The sequence below is a fragment of the Natrix helvetica genome (genome assembly GCF_964273705.1).
Source record: "Natrix helvetica genome assembly, chromosome: 16".
In the NCBI taxonomy this organism is placed as follows: Eukaryota; Metazoa; Chordata; class Lepidosauria; order Squamata; family Natricidae; genus Natrix; species Natrix helvetica.
In genome coordinates this window covers 3,720,316-3,746,140 of record NC_138563.1, presented here as the reverse complement: position 1 = coordinate 3,746,140, position 25,825 = coordinate 3,720,316, and the positions used below count along the sequence as shown (strand labels likewise).

Below are 25,825 nucleotides of genomic sequence, written 5' to 3'. Positions count from 1 at the left end.
GGAGGTTCAACCCTCCGGGGGATTACCAACGCAAGTGCAAGGGTTCGAAAAGAAACCGAAAATCGCAGGGAGCGGCGGGACAATGGAAGGGTGCTGTTAACACCGCAAGGTTTTTTTCCCCCCTTAATAATTAATAAAGCTAATTGGCCATTGAGTTTGCAGCTGTTTTTCCTGATGAGGGCGGGGGACGGACGGACGGACTTTATTTAAGCTACGGTTGAATAAGTTTTGCCTTCGACCGTCTCAGGATTTTTGATGTCGTATCCCGAGTGGCATTTAAGAAACACGTACTCCTCAAGTTACAACCACAATTGGCGCTAGTCACGACGACTGGTTTATCCACCAAGGTCAAAAAGTAAAGATTTCCCTTGCGCGTAGGTGTTTCCCGACTCTAGGGGGCGGTGCTCATCTCCGTTTCAAAGCCGAAGAGCCAGCGTTGTCCAAAGACGTCTCCGTGGTCATGTGGCCGGCATGACTCAACGCCAAAGGTGCACGGAACGCTGTTCCCTTCCCACCAAAGGTGGTTCCTATTTGTCTGCTTGCATTTTTTACGTGCTTTCGAACTGCTAGGTTGGCAAAAGCTGGGACGAGTCACAGGAGCTCACTCCGTTACGTGGCGCTCGGGATTTGAATCCCCGACCTTTCTGATCGACAAGCTCAGCATCTTAGCCGCTGAGCCACCGCAGCAAGTAAATTACTGCCTGTAAATTTAGTAAATTTAAAGTAAATTTAGCTTTATCTTTTAAGACGGCGTGGCAGGACGGGCGGCCAATAAATGGAACAAATGAATAAAATCAAGAGAAGGAAACGAAAGTCCATTATTTGGAAGGATGGACTCTTAAATCGGTCCGTTTTGATGGCGATGCTGAAATCTGCAAAAGATCCCCCTTGGATTTCAAACCCGCCCCGTCAACGAAAGCAAACAGGTCGATTTTTCAACGTTTATTATTAACCGGAAAATAATCTTCATGGAGGGTGGGGGGAGAACAACCCCCCCAAGAGAAGAAACTTCATTTCGGGAAAAAGATCATCATTCACAAGTGGAAAAGCAAAATCAAGACGTATATATTTACAGAGAACGAACGGGTGGGTTGTGTTTTTTCGGGGAAGGGAAGGCTCAAAATCTGTCTTTGACGTTGGCTCAAAAGCCACCAGGAACAATTAACCCGACAATTCGTTTAACCAAGGTCGAGAAAAAAAATCTGCCTTCTCCAAAAATTTAATTGCAAAAGTAGGGGCTGTTTCCCCCCCCCCCCCTCACTGCCTTGCAAAGGAAAGTTTGCAAGATTTCAGCCTGCCTTCACACACACACACACACACCCGTCCCTCCGAGCTCCAGGCCCACTTGGAAAAACAAAAACCATCAGCCAGACTGGAGGTCGTTCGCCAATGTGTGATTCTTCTGCGCCGGCTCACTCTCAATGGACGGCGTTGTTCTTTTGCGGAATGGGTGCGCGCCCACGCCCTCGTTTGCAGTTCGCCCCGGGTGGGTCTTTCAAAGGGGAAGATTGTTCCGAGAAAGCAGCGGAGAGTCCGGCCCGTGGGAGAATGTCAGTTTCGAAAGCTCAGCCGTGTTTTTTAAGCGGCGGGGGTTTTAAGCCTCGGTCGGGGGGAAAGAGACACACACACATATACACACACAGACCCCCCCAGTGAGTAAAATTGTGGCCTCTCGCGATGAAAAGAAGGGAAGGAAACTAATCATAATGAGAATGAGAAAGGTCCTACCGGAATCCAAGGAGAACGGATTCAGTTGGAGATACTCCGACTGTGTAAAGAAAAAAAATGTGAATTTGGCCGATTTCAGTCCCTTCCAATTATTTTTCTAATTAACAAACCGAAGTCCTTGATTGAACCTGATTTTTCGGGGGGGGGGGATGCAAAGTTAGAAAGTTGGGGGAGCGAGCAAAGGGAGAGGCGTGTTTCGTATCTCGTCACATGGCCGCGATCCCAAGGGAAGAGAAAACCGTCAGGATGAGAACCAGGACGCCTGATTGGTACAACTGGGGTATCTTGAAACCCACGCCCATGTCCCAGGCCTACAAAAGAGGAGACAAAGAGGGCGTCATAAGACGAGGAATTAGGAGGTTAACCTGGGGGTAGCACCCAGCTGGACTCTCCCAAATGCATTCTAACCATTGTGCAGGAAAGAAGAAAGAAAGAAAGAAAGAGAGAGAGAGAGGGAGAGAGAGGGAGGGAGAGAGAGAGAGAGAGAGAGAGAGAGAGAGAGAGAAAGAAAAAGAAAGAAAGAAAGAAGGAAGGTACAAAGGAAGGAAAAGAGGAAGGATGGAGAGATGGATGGAAGGTAGGTAGGTAGGAAGGTAAAGAAGAAGGAAGGAAGAAAAAGAGGAAGGAAAGAAGGAGATGGATAGAAGGAAGACATACTAGCGGTAGTATTGGTTGCTCAAAAGGCCACTTACCAAATGCCGAATCCCATTCCAGGTGTGGTAGGTTAGAGGGAGGGCCAAAGCAAACTTGGCAGAATAAATTAGAGCGGGTCCCAGACAGAATGACTTAATCATATCCAGGTAGTCGGGAAACTGTCCAGGAAGAGCCAAGGCGCTTAACGCAAAGAGAGACACACCTGGGGAGGAAACACATCCAGTAGGAATAGGATACAGGTAGTCAGTCAGTCAGTGTATCATCTATCTACCTACCGTATCTATCATCTCTCTGCCTATCTATCTATAGTATTTACTATATCTATCTATCATCTATCTATCTATCTATCTATCTATCTATCTATCTATCTATCTATCTATCATCTATCTATCTATCTATCTATCTACCTACCTACCTACCTACCTACCTACACATACATACATTCTCCCATCTATCTATCATCTATCTATCTATCTATCTATCTATCTATCATCTATCTATCTATCTATCTATCTATCTATCTATCTATCATCTATCATCTATCTATCTATCTATCTATCTATCTATCACTTTTTCTATCTATCCATCCATCCATCTTTCTATCAATTTTCCTATCTATTATCTATTTATCTTTCTATTTTTATCTATCTATCATCTATCTATCTATCTATCTATCTATCTATCTATCTATCTATCTATCTATCAATCTATCAATTTTTCTATCCATCCATCCATCTTTCTATCAATTTTCTACCTATCTATTTTCTATTTATCCATCCATCTTTCTATCAATTTTTCTATCTATTATCTATCTTTCTTTTTTCTATCTCTCTATTTTTCTATATTTATATCTATCATCTATCTTATCTATCTTATCTATCATCTATCTATCTATCTATCTATCTATCTATCTATCTATCTATCTATCCATCCATCCATCCATCCATCCATCCATCCATCCATCCATCCATCCATCCATCTATCTATCTATCTATCTATCTATCTATCTATCTATCTATCTATCTATCTATCTATCATCTATCTATCTACAGTATTTCTATCTATATCTACAGTATCTATCATCTATCTATCTATCTATCTATCAATTTTTCTATCTCTATTTTTCTACATCTATCTATCTGTCTCTATCTCCAGTATTTCTATCTTTCTATCTACCGTATCTATCATCCATGCATCCATGCATCTTTCCTTGCCAATCAACGAGGAAGGAAATTACCTAGACTCATTCCCACGCCGGTCCCGCGGTGAGTAATGGACATAGCCATCGGCAGGGTCCACCTAAGAGGAAGGAAAGGAAGGATGCTGTAATGAGCTGAACCGAGAAATGACAGGGCTGACATTTCTTTGCGGAAAAGAAAGGAGGAAAGGACATACAGGCCAATAGTTAGAAGAATTAACCAGTGGAACAGCCTGCCTCCAGAAGTGGTGGGTGCTCCAACACAGGAGGTTTTTGTGAAGAGATTGGACAACCATTTGTATGTAATGGGATAGGGTCTCCTGCTTGAGCAAGGGGTTGGACTAGAAGACCTCCAAGGTCCCTACCAACTCTTGTATTCTTTTTTCCTCCTCCCTCCCTCCCTACTACCTCCCTCTCATTGGGGGTTTTCAAGAAGAGATTAGACAATCGTTTGTCTGAAATGCTACAGGGTCGCCTGCTTGAGCAGGGGGTTGGACTAGAAGACCTCCAAGGTCCCTTCCAACTATGTTATTCTGTTGTTCTGCTTTTTTTTTCCTTCCTTCCTTCCTTCCTTCCTTCCTTCCTTCCTTCCTTCCTTCTCCCTCACGGGTATTTTAAGAAGCAACTGGTCACCTATTTATCTGAAACAGTCTAGGGCAGTGGTTCTCAACCTGTAGATCGGGACCCCTTTGGGGGTCGAACGACCCTTTCACAGGGGTCGCCTAAGACCATCAGAAAACACATATTTTTGATGGTCTTAGGAACCACTAATTTTATGGTTGGGGGTCACCACAACATGAGGAACTGTATTAAAGGGTCGCGGCATTGGGAAGGTTGAGAACCACTAGTCTAGGGCCTTCCAGCTTGAGGAGGTTGGACTAGAAGACCTCAATGGTCCCTTCACACTCTTGTTATTATCTTATTCTGCTCTTCCTTCCTTCCTTCCTTCTCCCTCATTGGGGTATTTTGAGAAGCGACTGGTCAACTATTTATCTGAAATGGCCTAGGGCCTCCCGGCTTGAGCAGGGGGTTGGACTAGAAGACCTCCAAGGTCCCTTCCAACTCTGTTATTATCTTACTCTGCTATTCCTTCCTTCCTTCCTTCCTTCTCCCTCATTGGGGTATTTTGAGAAGCGACTGGTCAACTATTTATCTGAAACGGCCTAGGGCCTCCCGGCTTGAGCAGGGGGTTGGACTAGAAGACCTCCAAGGTCCCTTCCAACGCTGTTCTGTATCCCGAGTGCTGAGCTCAGGCCAGGCCAGGGCAAACTGTTCCAGCTCTTCTTCTGATCTGCTCCCCACTCCAAATTATTTGAGGAATCCTTCCAGAGAAGGAACACTGGAATCCGTGGAGGCGGCTGAGGAATGAGAAGGCCACACAGGGGGGGGGGGGGGGGGGGGGGGGAATTCTCCTGGACAGAGGAACTGGCCAAGGACTTAAAGAGAAATTAACCAAGATTTTGAGCTTGGCTACCAATTTTGGGGTTGCAACTTCTCCCCCGGGGGAGCAACTCAGCGCAGGTCAATGGAGGTACAGGTTGTCCTTGACTTATGGCTGAAAGAGAGCCCTGGAGTTACGGCGGTTAAGATTGTGGTGATTTGGGGCACAGGTTCATGGGACCTGATTTTTTTTTTTGCGACCTTTTTGGCGGTGGCCATTAAGTGAAGGGTGCGGTCATTAAGTAAACGGCCACAACAACAACAGAGAACACGAAAAGGAGGAGGGAAGCTCAGCGTGATGGGTTAGGTAGGACATTTCCATCCAGGGGTCTTGGGTGTTCCTTGAACTTGGTGGTTTTGTTGCAGACGTTCCATGACCCAACTAGGTAACCTCATCAGTGCTTAGAAGAAAATGGAAGTTACAGGGAGGAGGAGGAGGAGGAAGAGGAGAAAAAGGAGGAGGAGGAAGGACTGTGGGGTCTGTTGAGCTTGGTTGTTTGCAGACATTTCATGACCCAAATAGGCAAAATCATCAGTGCTAGGAGGGAAGAGGAGTTTGCTCTCTGTTTATATACAAGTGGCTTGCTTGCAGAAAGCAAACCCCTCTCTCTTCTAGCACTGATGATGTTATCTAGTAGGGTCATGAAACGCCTGCAAGAAAACCACCAAGCTCAGAGCGCATCAAGGACCCCTCCTTGCCCCGAGCTATAAAAAATCTCCTTTATTGGCATTTATTGACAGGGGGATCCAGATTGTTGAGAGGCAAAAGACGCTGACTCTGTAAACCGCGGGATAAAGCGGGATATAAGGACTACCTCTGTTTCAACCCAGCCCGCCTAGCGGATGTTAATTCCCGTGGGAGAACGGCGGGGAAGGAATGCAATCCAGGACATTATGAAATGCGCTTGAGCGCAATTCAAAGACGCCCCTTACTTGTAAATGCTGATATGCGGGGACAACGGCCGTTTGGATTCGGTGTTCTTCTCCCAAAACTTGGCCATTTCTTCCTTCGCTGACGTCGTCACGGGGAGCACCCTGGAAAAGAACCGCCGAGAACGTGTTAGGAGGTAGACCCCAAAAACACCCAGTTGTGAAGTTCCCAAAAGGTGCCCTAATTAATTTAGGAGCCTCGAGACAAAGTTCAAAAGAAATCAATTCATTTATTAGGATCAACATTTTGGCATGTTCTTCTGCGGAGAATTGCATTTGAACTTTACCCCTGTATTCCCTCCCTTCTGTCTGTGTCATAAATCACATCCACCAACAAGGTGCTACAGCAGGCTGTGAACATGCGCATTTCACGCGTCAGCTGTAGGAATACGAGACCTGACTCTGGCCAAAGATATGCATGGAATTCCCACCCTTTTCCTATGTCAACGATAGTAGTCATGGAAACACTTTACAAGGTGACATCAGTAATGTGTCCAGGCAGTCCCCAACTTACGACCATTTGTTTAGCAAGCGTTCAAACTAACGACTGGGCTAAAAAAGAGAGAGACTCATAACTGGTCCTCGCACTTATGGCCATCACAACCGTCACCGGGAACAAAATTCAGGGGCTTAGCACATACACATACACATCGTCCAGATGGCCACTTACTGACGCATGGAGAATCCCGCGTTCGGGCGGAGACAGAGGCAACGCCAGCCCGCTAATCTGAAACAGAAATAATAATAATAATAATAACAGGATGCGTTGAATGGATAGCCCGGAGTTTGTGCTTTATGTGTTATCAGCCTACCTCGCAGGGTTAGCATTAAGGATTTTCTGAACCGTGGAGGCGGCCCAGAGGATATTTGGAGAACAAGGTGGCTCAACGGCTGGCCCAGTTCTGAAGGAGGTTTTTTGGGCTGCATAAATTCCAAAGCCATGTCTTTGAGAGACCACAACGGTTGGGTTTAATAGTTAAGGCGCCAAGCTAGAAACTGGGAGATGGTGAGTTCCAGTCCTGCCTTAGGCATGAAAGCCAGCTGGGTGACTTTGGGCCAATCACTAGGAGACGGAGAGTTCTAGTCCCGCCTTAGGCACGAAAACTGGTTCAGCAACTTTGGGCCGATCACCAGGAGACTGGGAGTTCTAGTCCCACCTTAGGCATGAAAGCTGGCTCTGTGACTTTGGGCTGATCACTAGGAGACGGGGAGTTCTAGTCCTGCCTTAGGTATGAGAGCCACAACCCCCCAAAGTGTCCCCAGGACTCTGATCTTCACAATTCTTCCCCCCTCCCCCCGCCAACAACCCTGCAAGGTAGGCTGCGGCGAGGAAGAGCAAAGGAAGAGCGTTCGTGGCTGCGGGAGGACTCGAACTCAGGCCTCCACCTCTCGACACTTTCCTTATGCTGCTTTGGATCCCCTGGTTTCATTTAAAGCCCGGTTCAAGAGGCGACGTTCACACGAGGCGCAATCCATAGGGGGCGCCATCCATGCTGGGCCATTCAGACAATACCCACCAGACACGTGTACGCCCCTCAATTTGCAGACCAGAGCTCCTTGTCTTTCGCAAGGCACCGGGGGTCGGACTACAGCGCCCATCACCCCCGGCTTGCATGGGAGGAGGAGCCCTGCAGGCTGGGGAGGATGGGCTGTGCAGTCCGACGCCTCCCTCCCTCCCCAGAGGGGGAAAAACGGACTGAATACACGATCAGGAAATGGGAAAAAAAGGGGGGGAGACATGTGTCTTTGGGTGCTCGTGTGAATCCCCTCCTCCCCGCACCCGAAGTCACCCCGCGCGTAATAATGCCCCCCCCTTCCCGGCCCCGAACAGGCGTGTTTCTCCGATCCGGGAGCCACCGAGAAGCCCTTCCAGGCGAGGCGAAGCCGCCGCGGGGCTCCCCGTCCCCTCCTGCGCGCTTTTTCTCCGGTCACCTCAAGACGGAGGCCGCCATCTTGGCCAGCAGGCGCCCCGAAGTGCGCGCTGACGTCACCGCCCGACTTCCGTCGCCGGAGGGAAAGAAGGGCGGAAGTGCGGAGCCGCGGGGCGCTTGGAGGCACTACGGGGTGGGAAGGAGGCGGGGTTGCCCTTCCCAGAGACTGGGGGGACTACAGTACCCATAATCTCCTACCCGGGGATGGGGGGGGGATGTAGTCCTCCTCCTCCTCCTCCTCCTCCTAGCTCAGAGATCACCCAGGACCCCACAGCTGGGTGGGGGTGGGGGTGGACTATCTGTTCTCCTCCTTTCTGGAAACTCTGCTTCCTTGTAGCACTGATGATGTAACCTAGTTGGGTCATGAAACGTCTGCGAGAAAACCACCCAGCTCAGAGAGCGCCGAGGACCCCACAATTCTCCTCCTCCTCTTCTTCTTCCTCCTCCCTCCTCCACCTCCTCTCCACAATCCCCATTCCCTTCTAGCATTGATGATGTTACCTAGTTGGGTCATGAAACATCTGCGAGAAAACCACCAAGCTCAGAGAGCACCAGGGACACCCCAGTCCTCCTTTCTCCCTCCTTCCCTCCTTTATTTTCCTCCTCCTCCTCTTTGCAATCCCCACTCCTTTTTAGCACTGATGATGTTCCCTAGTTGGGTCATGAAACGTCTGCAAGAAAACCACCAAGCTCAGAGAGCCAAAAAGGCCATAAAGACATTCTTTCCCCCCCCCACTCCTTCTCCTCCCCTCTCCTTCTCTTCCTCCTCTACATCCTCCTCCTCCTTCTCTTCACAAACCCCTTTCCCTTCTACATTGACGATGTTACCCAGTTAGGTCATGAAACGTCTGCAGGAAAACCACAGAGTTTAGAGAACACCAAGGACGGCACAGTTCAACTCTGAGCATATAAATATTCTCTAAATAAATGAACGGCAGTTTGCAAACCCCAACATCTTCCAATCCAACTGCCCACTTTGGAACTTGGCTAAGACGAAAGAGAACGCAACACAAACCCCCTTTGTGCTGTCTGGAATGCGTAGCGCCTACTAAAAACTGCGATTGTACTGAAAATAGTGGCCTGGGAGGAAGATTTCCAAAGATTTCCAGGAAGGGGCAAGAGTGTACGCGCGAGACATCTGATTTTTCTTCGGCTTTACCGTTTTTATCTTTCATTTGTGACAAGTGTCTAATTTTCAGCAATTTGTGAACAAAATCTGAATCTAGCATTCCTGTTTTTAAAACCCAGGACAGTTGTGGTTTCCCCCAGCCTGCCAACTGCAATGTCTTTCAAAAAAAATATGCAACATTTTCATTCTGGCTTTTTTTTCTTAATCCAGTTGACTTCAAGCATTGCTTGGGCGCGGGGTTGGGCTAGATGACCTACAAGGTCCCGTCCGACTCTGTTAATCTATTAGTAATAATAATAAGGAAAGTTGTAATTGGTTAAGCTGATTCCCCCCCCCCCCCCTTACTGGCTCAGTAAAGAATTTCTTTGCAATGGCCAGTCCAGGTGATGTGCAAAACTACCAAGCAAAATTGATCGGATGACCCAATGGGGAGGGAATGTCACACTGGTTGCTTGGTCCTCTCTGAGCTTGGTGGCTTTCTTGCAGGCGTTTCGTGACCCAACTAGGTAACATCATCAGTGCTAGAAGGGAGAGGGGATCGTGGAGAGGAAGAGGAGGAGGAAGAGAGAACTGTGAGGTCCTTGGTGCTCTCTGAGCTTGGTGGTTTTATTGCAGGCGTTTTGTGACCCAACTAGGTAACACCATCAGTGCTAGAAGGGAATGAGGATTGTGAAGAGGAGGAGGAGGAAGAGAGAATGTGAGGTCCTTGGTGCTCTCTGAGCTTGGTGATTTTCTTGCAGACGTTTCAAGACCCAACTAGGTAACATCATCAGTGCTAGAAGGGAATGGGGATTGTGGATAGGAGGAGGAGGAGGGTGGGAGGAGGAGGAGAGAGGAGAAGGAAGAAGAAGAAGAGGATGAAGAGGAGAAGGAGGAAGAGAACTGTGGGGTCCTTGGTGCTCTCTGAGCTGGGGAGGTTTCTTGCAGACGTTTCAAGACCCAACTAGGTAACATCATCAGTGCTAAAAGGGAATGGGGATTGTGGAGAGGAGGAGGGTGGGAGGAGGAAGAGAGAGCAGGAGGAAGAAGAAGAGGAGGAGGAAGAGAACTGTGGGGTCCTTGGTGCTCTCTGAGCTTGGTGATTTTCTTGCAGACGTTTCAAGACCCAACTAGGTAACACCATCAGTGCTTCAACCCTAAGCTGCAAAAACTCCCTCCGATCGGAATTCACCCTCCATCGATTCCCTGTCAATCAAGCTCCTGAAAAAGACTCCAACTCAAATGACAGACAACCCCCCCCCCTCCGCTCCTGGCCCTGGCCAAACGCTTTGCCTCTGTTGGGTGGTGAGAAAAGTGGCATTTTTTTCAAAGGCTGTGCCCTCACCCACACCCTGCCAAGAATGCAGCCTTGTTGCCCAGCTATGCTCCCGACAGCTCCCCATAAATGCAAGCTTTTATGTTTTGTTCTCTTTGGGGTCGGGGGGGGGGGAGGTGGGGCAGTTGGTCTTCTCTTCCCCCCCTCCAATTTTTTCCTCCCCACTGCTTGGGCAGCCACACGCCACCTTCTCATTGGTCCCAGATTTCTGCAGAGATAGCATCCTCGGGGGCAGGCGGGTTCTTAAGCCAAGGATTCCCCCCCTCGCCACGGCATTCGACCGGGGTGGCCTCCGCGGCTTTCGCTACCAGCTCTTCCCCTCCCATGTGGCTGGGACTTGGACACTAACCCGAAACATGGGGCTCCCAGCCAATGCCGGAATGGGCCAGGCCTTGCTGTGGTCAGTCCTGTTGTCCACTGTGGGTAAGTTGCACGCTGCAGGAAAAGGTTTTCCCAAGTTTTGCAAAACAAAAAACGCAGATAGGGCCCAAACTGTAAGTATCTAAAAGCAGAAGAGTTGGAAGGGACCTTGGAGGTCTTCTAGTCCAATCCCTTGGAGACTAGAGTGTTTCAGGCAAAGGGTTTATCCAATCTCTTCTTGAAAACCAGCCAGTAATGGGAAAGGAAGGAAGGAAGGAAGGAAGGAAGGAAGGAAGGAAGGAAGGAAGGAAGGAAGGAAGGAAGGAAGGAAGAATAAAAGCATTGGAAGGGACCTTGGAGGTCTTCATTTCACACAAATGGTTATCCAATCTCTTCTTGAAAACCCCCCAGTGTTGGGGAAGGAAGGAAGGAAGGAAGGAAGGAAGGAAGGAAGGAAGGAAGGAAGGAAGGAAGGAAGGAAGGAAGGAGGGAGAACAGAGTTGGAAGGGACCTTGGAGGTCTTCTAGTCCAGCCCCCTACTTATGCAGGAAACCCTATCCCACTTCAAACAAATAGTTATCCAATCTCTTCTTGAAAACCCCCCAGTAATGGGGAAGGAAGGAAGGAAGGATAACAGAATAAAAGCATTGGAAGGGACCTTGGAGGTCTTCTAGTCCAACCCCCTGTTTAAGCAGGAGATCCTATCCCATTTCAGACCAACCGTTGTCTTCAAAAGTAGGATGAGATACTCAGCTCCCCTTTCTGGAAGGGGGTGACCTCTGTTTGGTTTTATTTTTTTCAACCGTCCCTGATCAGGGGATCTTTTAGGGGTAGACTGCCTCTGAAGCTGGAGGCTCTCCCCCCGGGCTGTTGAAAAACTGTCCCGAGCATCTTCTTTTACGATGTCCTGCTTTCCTAACACGATTTCCCCGGCGTGGTTGCTTTTGGGATTTTGAGCTTCGGCTTTTTTCCTCCGGTGCTGCAACATGGGCTATGTAGTTCTCCCGCCCTCTTGCAAGTCTGATTTTTTTTTGTCATACTTAAGAGGACTTGAAGCAGAGCAAACCATTCCTAGATGGCTGCAGATTTCATTGGTCATTCAGATTGCTTGGCCTGGCTTGGTTAATGAGGGTTAGGATCGTGGTTTAATTCGAAAGGCAATGAATTCTAGGAGGATCCCAGGGTGAAATTCTCCATATTAGGTTATTGACAATTTAGACCTCAAAGCTTCATGTTCAATTTTCTCCAGGAATGGTGGCATGTGTGAATAAACCCTTCAATAACATCTACGTTGAATTTTCCTTCCCAAACTGTTTTCTGCTGGGGTTTGGGTGGGAAAAATCAAGGGAAAGGACCAATTGAGTGAGATTTGGTAGAGGGAAAACAACACTATGAATTTCTAAAGGACAGGATCAAAAACCAGAAGTTGCAAAAGTTAGGTAAAGTTAAAAGTTCCCTTCGCACATACGTATGTGCTAGCCGTTCCCAACTCTAGGGGGCGGTGCTCATCTCCGTTTCAAAGCCGAAGAGCCAGCGCTGTCCGAAGACGTCTCCGGGGTCATGTGGCCGGCATGACTCAACGCCAAAGGCGCATGGAACGCTGTTCCCTTCCCACCAAAGGTGGTTCCTATTTTTCTACTTGCATTTTTTACCTGCTTTCGAACTGCTTGGTTGGCAAAAGCCAAGACAAGAAATGGGAGCTCACTCTGTTACGTGGTGCTAGGGATTCGAACCGCCAAACTGCTGATCGACGAGCTCAACGTCTTAGCACCTGAGCCACCGCATCCCTGGCAAAAGTTAGGCGTGCCAATTTAAAAAATAGGGTTTAATATTGTGAGCCGCGGCTTCTAAATAATACGCCTACATCCAAAAAAGGGCCTCCAATTTTAAGCAGGAGAAAACAGTGACTGGCCGTTATTAATTGAACCATTCATAATCATGAGATCTCTGGTCATGCAGAGAAGCAACCGTGTCTCGTAGGATCTTGAGCAGGGGGTTGGACTAGAAGACCTCCAAGGTCCCTTCCATCTCTATTTTCCGTTTTGTTCGTCACGCCTTTTAAAACCTGAGAAATGAGACTCACACCACACAGTGACTTTGCTGAATGGTGGTTTGTTGGGAAAAAACCACTTTGGGTTGGGGTCAACCCCAAACTGGACAAACCATGATTTGTAATAGGATGAACAAACCTGTGTAGAAGTATTACCTGCCTTGAAATTTCATGGATGACCTTAATCTGTAAAATAATCGATTTATTAAACTGGGGATGTCTCAGAATCTGGTAAACACATCTCCATTTTCTGTTGTTTGGGCTTCAGCAAAGATCTTCCTTTTTTGGGGTGCTCATTGTTATAACATTTCTCTTTCCACTCGGAAGGGGGGGAAAAATGCAACCCATTACGGGGGCAGACAGATAAAATTGCTTCCTGTAGAGCTGAGAAGCGCATTAGCAGAACAAAGCAATATATTTTCTAGTGCTCTGTAACATCTTCCCATTATTTTTGGAGGAATGAACATGGGAATTGGGTGCGGGAGAGGAAACAGAAGTAAGAATTGTGTTGGGCTAGACACAGGTTTGACCTGACAAATTAAATTTATTTATCTCTGATTATAACTGTCCCAGCATCCCCCATGGCTAATCCTGCCAGATCGTGTCTGTTTTTAAGCATTTGCAGTCATTTTCTAGGCAATTTCTGTTTTGTAAAGCAAAAATGGCCAGTTTGCAGGACATCGGTTCTCCAAAATAGATGTTTTTATATTCAGGAGTTCCAGAAAGATTTCTTGCTCCGAAAAGTGACAATAATACTACGTTTATGACCCTGTTGGAAAGAAATGGAAGGAAGGAATTGAGAAAGGAAGGGACAATTCAAAGAATTAGGAGAGCAAGTCAGAAAGTTTTCATTCACTAGCAGAACCATGATTCTTGGCTTAATGATGCAATATGTATGAACTTAGAAGATTAGACGATGCATTTGTTCGGTTCAGAACGGATCATTCTAAATCCGAGTTGAGAGATCGCATTAAGCCAGAATATAGCTATGATTCTTGGCTTAATGCAACGGGTATGAACGCATATAGAACTGAAGTCTGCGGTGTTTTTTTTTTAAGGGAAAATAATGTAATTTTTCCTTGTTTTTCCTAGTACGATGGAACTAGCTTTCGAGCGGTCCTGAGTTCAAAGCCATATCAGATTTAAATTTGATCATTCTCCTCCCCTTGATTTGATCAGATCAGCGGGATGGGTGGATCGAATTTAAATCGGTTGTGATTTTGAATCCAGGACCAACTGTCGGGTTTTCAGAATCAGCTCAATAGGACGGACTGATCTAACTTAAAATCTGTTATGATTTTGAATTCAGGATCCGATTTCTTTTGCAACCCAATCTACAATCTCTCCCAGACTTTTGCTTTTTAAAAATTATGATTATATGTAGTCATGTAAATATATAAATATTTATATTACTCCAAATCTCAGCCCAGCACATCTGTTGCCCCCACAATTTTCTTAATTGCAGCCAATAAAAGAGAGTTTTTAAACAGTCGTATCAATCTCTGGGGAGTTTTAATTCTAACCCCTTTTTCCCCCTTAAATCTCCCTCTTAATTTCCTCTTGATGGTTGCTCAAAATTGTACTTTGGAGCAGATTAACTGAGTTAGACGGGACCTCAGAGGTCATCTAGTCCAATCCTTCCCTCTCCCCAAGCAGGAGACCCTGCACCCTTTCTGACTGTTGGTAATCCAGTCTCTTCTTGAAAGCTTTAGCCCAGATTTAACAGATTAACAGAGTCCTATTGAATATAGAATAGCGGAAGGGACCTCGGTCATCTAGTCCAACCCTCTCTGCCCAAGCAGGAGAGCCTACACCACTTCTGGCAGTCCAGTCTCTTCTTGAAAGCTTCCAGAGATGAAGCTCCCACAACTTTTGAAGGCAAGCTAGGTTTGGGAAATAGGGAAAGAGCTTGGTGAGATCTGAGAGGCAAATATTCTTAATTTTCTTCGAAGTACCCTCCCCGTTGCAATCGAAAACAATTCAGTTCCATCCTTATACCAAAGGTTGAACGAGGCTGGTTATTTTTACTGTGTTTCTTCGCCAAATGCACGGAGCCCTGGGGAAACAAGCCTCATCACGGAGAACAGTGTAATTTCCTGGTTTATTTAAGATGGGCAAAGGAATCGGGGTTTATGAACCGTACAAATCAGCTGTGACATGTTTAACCCAGCTGCTCCTTGCCATGAAATGGGGAAAAGAAGCAGAAACAATGAGTTTCTTTAAAATCCTCAGCAACAAGGGAGCCAAAAGAAGCGAAATTTTATTTATGCTGATTTCAGAGGCTTTTTCATCCCGGGTTTATTATTATTATTTTTATAAACAACTCAAGGTGACGAATGTATTCAGCGCTCCTAATTTCTCCGCCTAATGCCAAAATCGGCATCAGCGGAAAATTTCAGGAGTTCAGGATTTTAAAAATTAAACTAAAAGGGATAGTAACGGCAGAGGTTAGAAATGGGAAAGGGGTGGGAACTGGAATGCAGTGACTTTTAAATCAGGAGGAAGCGATTTTTTTAAAGAAGAAAAATGTTGTGGAATAACACGTTTTCTTGGGAGTAATATAGCAGAGTTACAGAAAATCCCTGGCATAGCCATTCGTTTAGCAAGAGTTTGTAGTTACGAGGCACTGTAAGAAGTGACTTAAGAACAGTCCTCGCACTTATGACGGCCACAGCATCGCTAAAGTCACGTGGTCAAAATTTGGATGATTGACATTTACGATAATGGTGGCATTGTGGGGTCTTGGGACCACTACATGCGACCTTCCCAGCAGACTTTTGATAAGCAAAGGAGGAAGGAAGGAGGAAGAGAGAAAGGAAGGGAGGAGAGAGGAAGGAAAAAGAGAGAAAAGGAAGGAAAGGAAGGGAGAAAGAGAAAGAAAGGGAACGATGAAAAAAGGAAAGGAAGGATGGAGAAAATAAAGGGAAGGAAGGAAAAAGGAAGGAAGGTGAAAGATGGAGAAAAGGAAGGAAGGAAATGTTATTTCCCCATTGACAATGTTAAAGACTACTCCTTCTGTACACGGGTTAGTTAGAACACACCATGATTAAAAATTTCAATTTATCTTCTTACAATTGCCACGGACACCCAGCACTATCTCTTGCCGTCCCAGAAAGTTAATATTTCTGCCCCCTTCCCTCTCTCCTTTTCCCAAATCCTCATTGTTCCGCTTGCTATCCTCCCTGCTTAATCTTTTATTATCCCTCCGCTTCTGTGCAAACTCGGTGAGCTGAAAAGCCTCCGGGTTTAAGCTTGCAAAAATATATACATATCAACACAACCCCGAGTCACCTCCGCTTTGTCTCCAGAAAACCTCCCTCCCAGCCTTTCCAAGATGTGACTACATAAACCATGAGGAGGAGGAGGAGCAGGGCTTAAGAAGCAAAGCTTATCTGCCTCAAAACCCATCTCAGGATGTCCCCAGATAAATGAAATTAAAAAAACCCTCAGTTTGAAACTGCAAAGCTGGGCAGTGATGAATATTTCGGGAGAAATCCATCCCTTTAACTCTCTTCCGTTTAGGATCATGAGGACTAGCATCTTTCTTGGTCTTTACGGGAGGCTTAAACTCCGGCCTACACGTTAGAGCTAGTTTCCTTGCGTAGATTTTAATCCCGATCGCTAAGGAAAAGTTCACATTAAAAACCCGGAAGGGTTTTGTTGCACATTACGGTTTGACGCCATTCTCAGCCCTTCAATAAGCCACGATTAAACCAGCTTGGCAAGGTTTAACCACCAATAAACCACGCTTAAACCAGCTTGTCGAGGTTTAACCCCCAACAAACCATGATTAAGGCCAACAAAGCCTTACATAGAGAGGAATGCCCGAAATGCCAGCCTCGCAAACTTCACAGAACAGTTCCGTGGTTGTGTGTTTTATCGTTTTTTTGTCTAGATGGGCACAAAATCACACTGAAAAAGTGTGTGAAAGGGGGGGGGGTTGGAAATAGGGTGGATTAGACGAAGAGAAAAAGGCTGGTTTTTTTTGGGGGGGGGGCAAAAAGCCAGGAGGGAAATTTCCCACACATCCCCACAGCCCCCACCCCAACATTTTGGAATTTGCAACTCCAGGGAGGGAGAAAAGGAAAGGATTGTTCACGCTACACAAAAGGGTCCTTTGATGGCAAATGTCACAACTTCGAGATCGCTCAGCAATGTTCTGTCCTGTTCGGGCCACAAGGGGTGGGTGGGTTATGGAAGGAGCTACCCACTTCCCAAATGGGGGGGGGGGAGGCAGAAGTGTGTGTGTGGGAATCCCACAAAACCCATTGTGGGTTTTTGTATCACAACAATGAGTCTCTCTCTCTCTCTGTCTCTCTCTTTCTCCCTCTCTCTCTCTCTCTCTCTCTCTCCCCCCCCCTCATTTTTTCTAAATTTCTTTTATTTTATTTTTATTTCTCGGGGGTTTTATCCTGCCTTCGGTAGTTTTTATAAATAAATAAATCTATCTCTATCCCTACCTACCTACCTACCTACCTATCTATGCCTATATATCTATCTCATCTATCTCATCCATCCATCCCTCCATCCCTCCATCCATCTATCTCATCTATCTATTCCTATCTTTCTATCTGTCTGTCTCTGTCTATCTATCTATCTCTGTCTATTATCTATCTATCTATCTATCTCTATTTCTCTCTCTCTCTGTCTCACCGTCGCCTGGCAATTGGCCCAAAGTCACCCAATGGGTTTTCATGCCTAAGGTGGAACTAGAACTCACTGTCGCCTGGTGATTGGCCCAAGGGATCCCAGCTGGCTTGCATGCCTAAGGTGGAACTATAATTCACCGTCTCCTGGTGATTGGTCCAAAGTCTTCCCAGTAGCTTTTATGCCTAAGGCATTCCAGATACGGCATCTGTCAACAGATCAACTTCGGGCTTTGAAATGTATTTAATCTGGTTGTGGTTAAGTGGGGTTGCCCTTTTGGGATCTGGGCGGAAGGCTTAGGAAAGGGATCACGGATCCACCCATTCGTTAATTTACCGATTAATTTCACCCTTCTCTGCTTTTGTTTTGCTTTGCTTTGTTTGTTTGTGTGCAGTGCTCTCTCCAACCTGGGCCATCAAAGTTTACACGGCAAACGAGGTCCATGGCACGATGGGATCTAAAATTAAGCTCTCCTGCTCCTTCTGGTCCAATGAGTGGATCTCCGACGACATTTCCATCACGTGGCACTTTCAGCCCGAACGTGGAAAGGACTCTATTTCGGTAAACAAAAAAATCCATCTATCTATCTATCTATCATCTATCTATCTATCTATCTATCTATCTATCTATCTATCTATCTATCTATCTATCATCTATCTATCTATCTATCTATCTATCTATCTATCTATCTATCCTATCTATATCATCTACTTGTTAGCTGTATATCTGTATATATCTGTATATACTGTATTTGTATATGTATTATATAATAGTTTGGCTGTTAAACTTCAGAAGCCCACCAGAGGGCAGCAGAAACTGAGCATTAGTCTCTGCTGCCCTCATGTGGTTCCATATATATTACACTCCCGATCTGATTCTTCTCTTCGGTCAAGCCGGTGGTAATTCTTCGTCCCATCAATTCTTCTGCTCTTATTCCAACCCCAGATATTTCACTACGCCAAAGGCCAGCACTACATCGACAACGTTGGGTCCTTCAAAGAAAGGATCGAGTGGATCGGAGACCCTCGCTGGAAAGACGGCTCCATTATCATCCATGACCTGGAATACACCGACAACGGGACCTACACTTGTGACGTCAAAAACCCACCGGACATTGTGGGGAGAACATCACAAGTCACCCTCTACGTCTTTGAGAATGGTAATACTCATTGATCGGTGGGAAATCGTTTGTGGTGTTACTGTAATTCATCTCATTTGTAATCTCTGCCATTCGTAATTGTAATTGTATTATACAATTATGAATATACAAATTACAAATTGCAATTTATAATGTGACTCCCTAACTTTTGGGGTGAACTGAAGGAGTTGGTCTAGGAGTGGGAAGGAAGGAAGGAAAATAAAAAGAAGGAAGGAAGGAAAGAAGGAAGGAAGGAGGGAAGGAAGGAAGGAGGAAAATAAAAAGAAGGAAGAAAGGAGGGAAGGAAGGAAAGAAGGAAGGAAGGAGGGAAGGAAGGAGGAAAATAAAAAGAAGGAAGAAAGGAGGGAAGGAAGGAAGGAGGCAAGGAAGGAAGGAAGAAAATAAAAAGAAGGAAGAAAGGAAGGAAGGAAAGAAGGAAGGAAGGGAAAGAGGGAGGGAAGAAGAAACAGCTACTCTTTGCCAATCTCTTCCCCCAATTTCTATGCCCTACCTATTAAGTCTGTGCAATCTCTTCTCCTTGAGTTTGCAACCCATTGAACTCAATGGGCCAGGTTTCTATGGGGAACCTCAACCTTTGGGGGTAATGTTTGAAAGGGTGGCTGGAATGCAATGATTGAGTTGACGCAGGACTGCTGAGCAAAGCTAGTTGGAGATGTTGGATATTTTAATAATATTCTCTCCTTCTTCTCCTCCTCTTTCTCCTTCTCCCTTCTCCCTGCTCCTCCTCCTCCTCCTCCTCTTCTTGTCCTCCTCCTCTTCTTTCTCCCTTCTTCTCTTTCATCTTCCCCTCTCCATCTTCTCTTCTTCTCCTTTTCCTTCTCCTTCTCCCTTCTATTCCTTTCCTCTCCTTTTCCATCTGCTTCTCCTCCTCTTTCTCCTTCTCCCTTCTTCTTCTTTTTCACCACCTCCTCTCCATCTTCTCTCCTCCTCCTCTCCTCCTCCTCCTCTTCTTTCTCCCTTCTTCTCCTTCCTTCTTCTCCTCCTTTTCCTCCTCTTCTCCACCTTCTCCTCCATCTTTTCCTCACCTTCGTCCATCCTCTCCACCCCTCCCTCCCTCTTTCTCTTCTTCTTCTCCTTTTCCATCTCCTGCATCTTCTCTCTCTCCTCCTTCTCATTTTCTTCTCCTTCTCCTCTTCTTCTCCCTATCCTCCTCCTCCTCCTCACCTTTGTCATTCCTCTCCACCTCTCCCTCCCTCTTTCCTTTCTTCTTCTCCTTTTTCATCTCCTGCTCTCTCTCCTCCTCCTCCTTTTCTTCCCCTCCTCCTCTTCTTCTCCCTTTCCTCCTCCTCTCCTCCACCTTCTTCCCTATCTTTTCCTTACCTTTTTCATTCCTCTCCACCTTTCCCTCCCTCCCCTCCTCTCTCTCTTGTTCTCTCCTTCTTTTCCAGTTCCAACCAAATATGGCCAAGTCCTGGGTGGAATCATCGGAGGAGTCTTGCTCGTGGTCTTAGTAGTCCTACTGATAGCTTACCTTATCAGGTACTGCTGGCTGAGAAGACAAGCTACTCTCCAAAGGCGACTCAGGTAACCCCCCAAATCCCCCCTCGCCTCCTGTACCCCCATTCCTCTCTAACTATTAAATGTATTTTTTTGAAAAAAGTGTTTTTATTTTTCCTTTCAAATTCATTCTTAAATATACATTCTTATAATTGCTATTTAACATTTGTCAATTCATGTCATTTTTCCGCCCGTATATTTACATTTTCATACTTTCTTGTTTCCCCTCCTCCTGATTTAATAATATCTGAGTTATTTGTTTTGTGCTTTGTTCCTTTTCTCTTTCTATTTGTGTCTTTTCTCAAGCCAATCATAAAATCGCCCCCATGTCCTGTCGTACATTGATTCCTCTTTGTCCTTTATTCTCAATGTCAGCCTATTCATTTCTGCACAATCTAATATCTTCTTTATTATCTCTCCTTCCGATGGGATTCTAACTATGAAATATTAAAGGGGCAGGAAATTCTTCCTTTGACATCTCTTTGACAGCTTTCCAACCTGATGCCTCACCCCACCCCACCCCCACCCTGAGTCCTGGCAACCACTCCCATGCCTGGCGGGCAAATGATGGGAGTTGTAGTCCTGCATCTCCAGAGAGCCCCAAATTTAGACTTCCCTTAGACCTTCAGTGGCTAAGATGCTGAGCTTGTCAATCAGAAAGGATCGGCAGCTCGGCGGTTCGAATCCCTCACACCGTGTAAAGGAGGGAGCTCCCGTTCGTTGTCCCAGCTTCTGCCAACCTAGCAGTTCGAAAGCATGTTTAAAAAATGCAAGTAGAAAAACAGGAACCACCTTTGGTGGGAATGGAACAGCGTTCTGTGCACTGAGTCATGCCGGCCACATGACCACGGAGATGTCTTCGGACAGCGCTGGCTCTTCGGCTTTGAAACGGAGATGAGCACCTCCCCCTAGAGTCGGGAACGGCTAGCACATATGTGCGAGGGGAAGCTTTACCTTAGACCTTCCTGCTTTGCAACGGGGCGTCGTGACTGCGCTTCTTCCAAATTGGAGTGGGGGCTGCATGAATCCCATCGTTCAAGGTGTCGGACTCTTCGCAGACTATTTGTGAATCATTATGGGCTGTGAATGACCCTAATTCACAGCCGTTTAAATAAAAGAGGGTCTTTGGGATTAAATGTGTGATTTATGCCTTATTGGGAAGCCTAGCTCAGAACAACGCCTCTCTCTTCTTGTCTCCGCTTTTAGCGCGATGGAGAAAGGGAAACTGAGGCTGGGGAAGGATTCTTCCAAACGACGCCATCAGGTGAGCCTTTGGGAGGGCGAGAGGAAGAAGCTCCCCAAATAAGGATCTGTCAGCCTTACAGGTGGCCTTCGACTTACGACCGCCGTTGAGGCTGCCTAGTATGGTCATAAGCCGTGACGGTCGTCAAAGCTGCCATTTTCCCGTGTGACAACCTTCTTCTCTTCTTCTCTTTCTCCTTTTGATAGACCCCCGTCCTGTACGCCATGCTGGATCACAGCCGCCTCACCAAATCGAGCGAGAAAAAGTCCCGCTTGGGAGATTCGCGCAAGGATAAGAAATAGCGGTTAGCCGGCAGAGAAGGTATCGAGAAGAAGGCGGCCAAGAAACAGGTGGTCATGACCATCGAGATGGAAGCGAAGAAGGACCACCACGAGGCCGAAGGCCTCAAGCCCGCCGTCAAGTCCCCCAGCAAAAACAGCCTCAAAAACGCCCTCATGAATATCCTTAAAAGCGATTCAGCCGTCTAATTCGAACGCGGCGCCTTTCCTGGCCCTCCTCTTCCCCCTTTCTCCTCCACCCAGTCCTCTTGGCTTGGCTAAGATTACCAGATCAAGGCTGCAGTACCTCTGACCACCAGCAGGTAGCGGCAAGGAGTTGGTTTGGGCTCCTCTGCTTCCACCTGCTGGCCGTTGGGAAGGCTGCAGCCCAGCCATGATGTTTTAATGCACATCTCTCCAGCTCATCAAATTTAAAATGTGTGGCGTTCAACTGTCAGATTTTTGGCTGGCAAATTCTGTGCATTGTAGTCCACACATTTTAAAGTTGAGAAATGAAAGCATTTATGAGTTGTATGGTCATCTGTACGGCTACAATAATCTAACCAAGGTCCGATAGAATTTAGTACCAACAAACTGATATAAATTCCATTTCCCCCCCTGCAATTTTGGGAGAGGAATCTTGGTTCGCGTGGCACAATCGGGCTAGGATGAATACCTACACTAAGAAACACAAAGTTTAAACAATAACAACAACAACAACAACAGAGATTCCATCCTCTGCACAGGTAGTCCTCAATTTACGACCACGAGAAAGGCTGGAAAATTCGTTATTAAGCGATTGTGGTCATTAAATGAGTCACCCCACAAGAGTGACTTGCAACCTTCCTTTGCTGGCTTTCCCTTATTGGAAAGATCACAAACACTGGTTTGTGGATGCGGTGAGCTCAACACCTGACCTTTGCCACAAGTGCCCAAACCACGATCATATTGTGACGGTCGCAAGGGTGAGGACCATTTTTTCCCAGCCCTATTATAACTTTGAATGGTCACTAAACAAACAATGGCAAGTTGAAGCCTGCCTGTGTTCCAGGTTCTTCTGCTAAGGAAGATCGGAAACAAACCTTGATCTGTCTCGAACCAACATTGTGGGTTAGCTCTTTGTGCCCTTCTGAGGTGTCCCAAACTCACCAACTCGGTCAACACACGTCCGTAAATAAATGCAGGATATTTGCTTATCGTTTTCACTAAAGGGAGATTTCCACCGGCCCCTGGAACGCCGTCCATCGCCATGAGGAGAAAACCTACTGGGTGTCCTGTCCTTCTCGCCCTCCCGAGTCTTATAAATTGGCCCCAAATTTGCAAAATTCTCCTTAAAACGGTGCCTTCTTCTGCTCTAACCGCTGTGATGCTCTTCGGCTCCATGATTCGAGCACAGGTGTAATTTTATTTTCTTAAGATTTTTTTTTTCTCCTTTTTTTTTTAATCCGAAGAACCAGATTCTCGTCGTTGCATCTCACAAACTCACAATGATGGTTTAATTTCCTTTCCTGGGGGTGGGTGGGTGGGTGGGTGGAAAGATTCCATCCAGGAGGGACGAAAAAAACATCTTATTGCCCACCATCGCGTCCCCCCTTGAGCAAAACTTCTCAACAAAACGAAGGAAGAAAAACTAATATTTTAAAAACAAAATGCCCCAAATTCTTCTCTGTCTATCTTTCTTCCTCTCTCTCTCTCTCCTTCCCTCTCTCTCTGTCTCTCTCTCTCTTCCTCCCCCCCTCTCTCTTTCTCTGTCTCTCTTTCTCCCTCTCTCTCCCTCCTTCCCTCTCTCTCTGTCTCTCTCTCTCTTCCTCCCCCCTCTCTCTTTCTCTGTCTCTCTTTCTCTCTCTCTCTCTCCCTCCTTCCCTCTCTCTCTCTCTCTCCCTCTTCTTCCCTCCCTCTCTCTCTTTCTCTGTCTCTCTCTTTCCCTCTGATCCTAAGAGTAGTGATACTAAAGAGAGATTTCATTTTAGGCCAAATTCGGAGCCTCCCGCTTGAGCAAAGCATCTGAGAGATTTCAGTGGAAGTGAAAAAGTAATTCCATAATAATAAATAACCCATTAAGACGATCCCTAAAATTTCTCAGGGAGGGGGCTGTGCTCAATTTTAAAGAGGCTGCCCAATTTTGCCTGCTGGGAAATCCTCATCTCGTTGCAAAAAATTGCAAATTCTTATCCCGTCTCAAAGAACTGCAAATTCTCATCCCGTTGCAAACCTCTAGAAGGGAGAGGGGGAAGAAAATGCAGATTATTCTGCCCGTTTCCCCCCAAAGTCTGTCGAAACAGACAAATTTATACTTCTGTTCTGACTTTGTTTGACATCTTCGAGGCGTCTCCGGAGAGGGAAATTAAACCATCGTCTTGACAGTCGTGAAACCGTACGATCTGCAAAAGGTTGGTTGGGGAATGAAATTGATGATTAACCTGCGGAAATATTATATTGATATAATTTTTTTCTCCCCTTCCTTGCTGTGTTTCTCTGCCCAGTGACCGAATTCTGCATGACGTTATGTGGGTAGACAAAAGGCTTTGATTTTTCTCCATTATTTTTGCTCTTGTTTGGATGTTGCTGTTTTATTTTTTAATTATTATTATTATTATTCGGTTCAGATTAACTTCTAGGACAACATGTTCCATCAGTAGCAAAACAGCCAAAGTCCTTGCATCATTTTGTTAGCAAGCACACGACAGCTTGGGTTTGTGCGTTTTAACACAATCACAGAGTTGGAAGGGACCTTGGAGGTCTTCTAGTCCAACCCACTACCCCATTTCAAACACTCTCTACCGATTTCCCAGACTCTTTCTTCTCTTCAAATCTCACAACGTCAAATGACGCTGCTAAAAGCAATGTACATAAGCAGACGATTCCCCCAGACACAAAAAACCACAACATTCTGTGTAGCACACGTTGTCGCGAGGAATCCTAGAAAACTAAACTGCGGTTTGTTTGTTTTTTTTTTAAAAAAATGGTTTCCATGTAAATGTGTACAATTTTCTCAACCCCGGAGTTGTCTTCCAAACAGCAGCAGCCGCCGTGGAAAAACAAACGACATCATTAAAATGACAAAGAATTAATAAAAAGACTGACATTTCTGTACCCAGCTGGCTCTCTTGTGGTCTGTGATCCTAATAGTATCTATCTATCTATCTATCTATCTATCTATCTATCTATCTATCTATCTATCTATCATCTATCAACTATCTAATTATCTATCTATCTATCTATCTATCTATCTATCTATCTATCTATCTATCTATCATCTATCAACTATCTAATTATCTATCTATCTATCTATCTATCTATCTATCTATCTATCATCTATCTATCTATCTATCTATCTATCATCTATCAACTATCTAATTATCTATCTATCTATCATCTATCTATCTATCATCTAATCTATCTATCTATCTATCTATCTATCTATCATCTATCTATCTATCTATCTATCTATCTATCTATCTATCTATCATCTATCAACTATCTAATTATCTATCTATCTATCATCTATCTATCTATCATCTAATCTATCTATCTATCTATCTATCTATCTATCTATCTATCTATCTATCATCTATCTATCTATCTATCTATCTATCTATCATCATCTATCTATCTATCACTATATCTATCTATCTATCAATCACGATATCTATCTATCTATTAAATATTATATAATATTTAAAAAGTCCCAATTAAGCATAAAGTGTCCTGAGGCTCAAACCTTGAAATTTTGCTTTTGCGGTGTTTCACCTTTGGTGTTTGGGAAGCCGCCAATCCCTCCACCGGGATTTCAGCCCTATTTAAATCACTCATCATTACGGCTTATCCCGTTAGTTCAAGCTCGTTAGCGCAATTATCAGCGCTCCCTGTTGAATTCTTTTGCATATCCCGAAGTATCCCTTCGCCCTTGGAAAGGCCATTCTTGGCACGCTCCCTTCTCCCTCCATCAGCTTTGAGATGTTTTGCTTCTCCAAAACTCACGGAGAGCCGGGGAACAACGGAAGCCCTCTGAATAATAATACAGGAAGTCCTCGACTTGCAACTGTTCATTTAGTGACCGTTCAAAGTTAGAAGGGCACTGAAAAAGGGACTTACGACCATTTTTCACATGTACGTTGCAGCATCCCCGTGGTCAAGTGATCAGATTTTATCTATCTATCTATCTATCTATCTATCTATCTATCTATCTATCTATCTATCTATCTATCTGCCTACCTACCTACCTACCTACTACCTACCTACCTACTACCTACCTACTCTTTTTCT

General features: G+C 45.6%; 2 protein-coding genes across 2 annotated transcripts; one reads left to right on the top strand and one right to left on the bottom strand.

The window, feature by feature from the left end:
• Positions 1 to 927: 927 nt before the first annotated feature.
• SDHC (succinate dehydrogenase complex subunit C) lies at positions 928 to 7,980 on the bottom strand. Its single transcript, XM_081968372.1, has 6 exons — positions 7,883 to 7,980; positions 6,621 to 6,677; positions 5,954 to 6,055; positions 3,620 to 3,681; positions 2,421 to 2,584; positions 928 to 2,039 (listed from the first exon to the last, which is right to left on the bottom strand). The coding sequence occupies exons 1-6, from the start codon at positions 7,900 to 7,902 to the stop codon at positions 1,935 to 1,937; spliced, it is 510 nt and encodes a 169-aa protein (XP_081824498.1). The 5' UTR covers positions 7,903 to 7,980; the 3' UTR covers positions 928 to 1,934.
• Positions 7,981 to 10,610: 2,630 nt separating this feature from the next.
• On the top strand, positions 10,611 to 24,652 carry MPZ (myelin protein zero). The gene is made up of 6 exons (XM_081967809.1): positions 10,611 to 10,748; positions 17,777 to 17,943; positions 18,328 to 18,541; positions 19,930 to 20,065; positions 21,245 to 21,302; positions 21,488 to 24,652. Exons 1-6 carry the CDS (start codon positions 10,682 to 10,684, stop codon positions 21,581 to 21,583), a joined length of 738 nt encoding a protein of 245 aa, XP_081823935.1. The 5' UTR covers positions 10,611 to 10,681; the 3' UTR covers positions 21,584 to 24,652.
• The last annotated feature ends 1,173 nt before the right edge of the window (positions 24,653 to 25,825 follow it).

Coding starts and splice junctions, on each gene's coding strand:
- SDHC (XM_081968372.1), bottom strand. CDS start 7,902: ATGGCGGCCTCCGTCTTGAG. Junction 6,056..6,620: donor GCGGGATTCTCCATGCGTCA/GTAAGTGGCCAT, acceptor GTTCTTTTCCAG/GGTGCTCCCCGTGACGACGT. Junction 2,040..2,420: donor GGAATGGGATTCGGCATTTG/GTAAGTGGCCTT, acceptor CCTCTTTTGTAG/GCCTGGGACATGGGCGTGGG.
- MPZ (XM_081967809.1), top strand. CDS start 10,682: ATGGGGCTCCCAGCCAATGCCGGAATGGGCCAGGCCTTGCTGTGGTCA. Junction 17,944..18,327: donor GTGGAAAGGACTCTATTTCG/GTAAACAAAAAA, acceptor TTCCAACCCCAG/ATATTTCACTACGCCAAAGG. Junction 20,066..21,244: donor ACTCTCCAAAGGCGACTCAG/GTAACCCCCCAA, acceptor CTCCGCTTTTAG/CGCGATGGAGAAAGGGAAAC.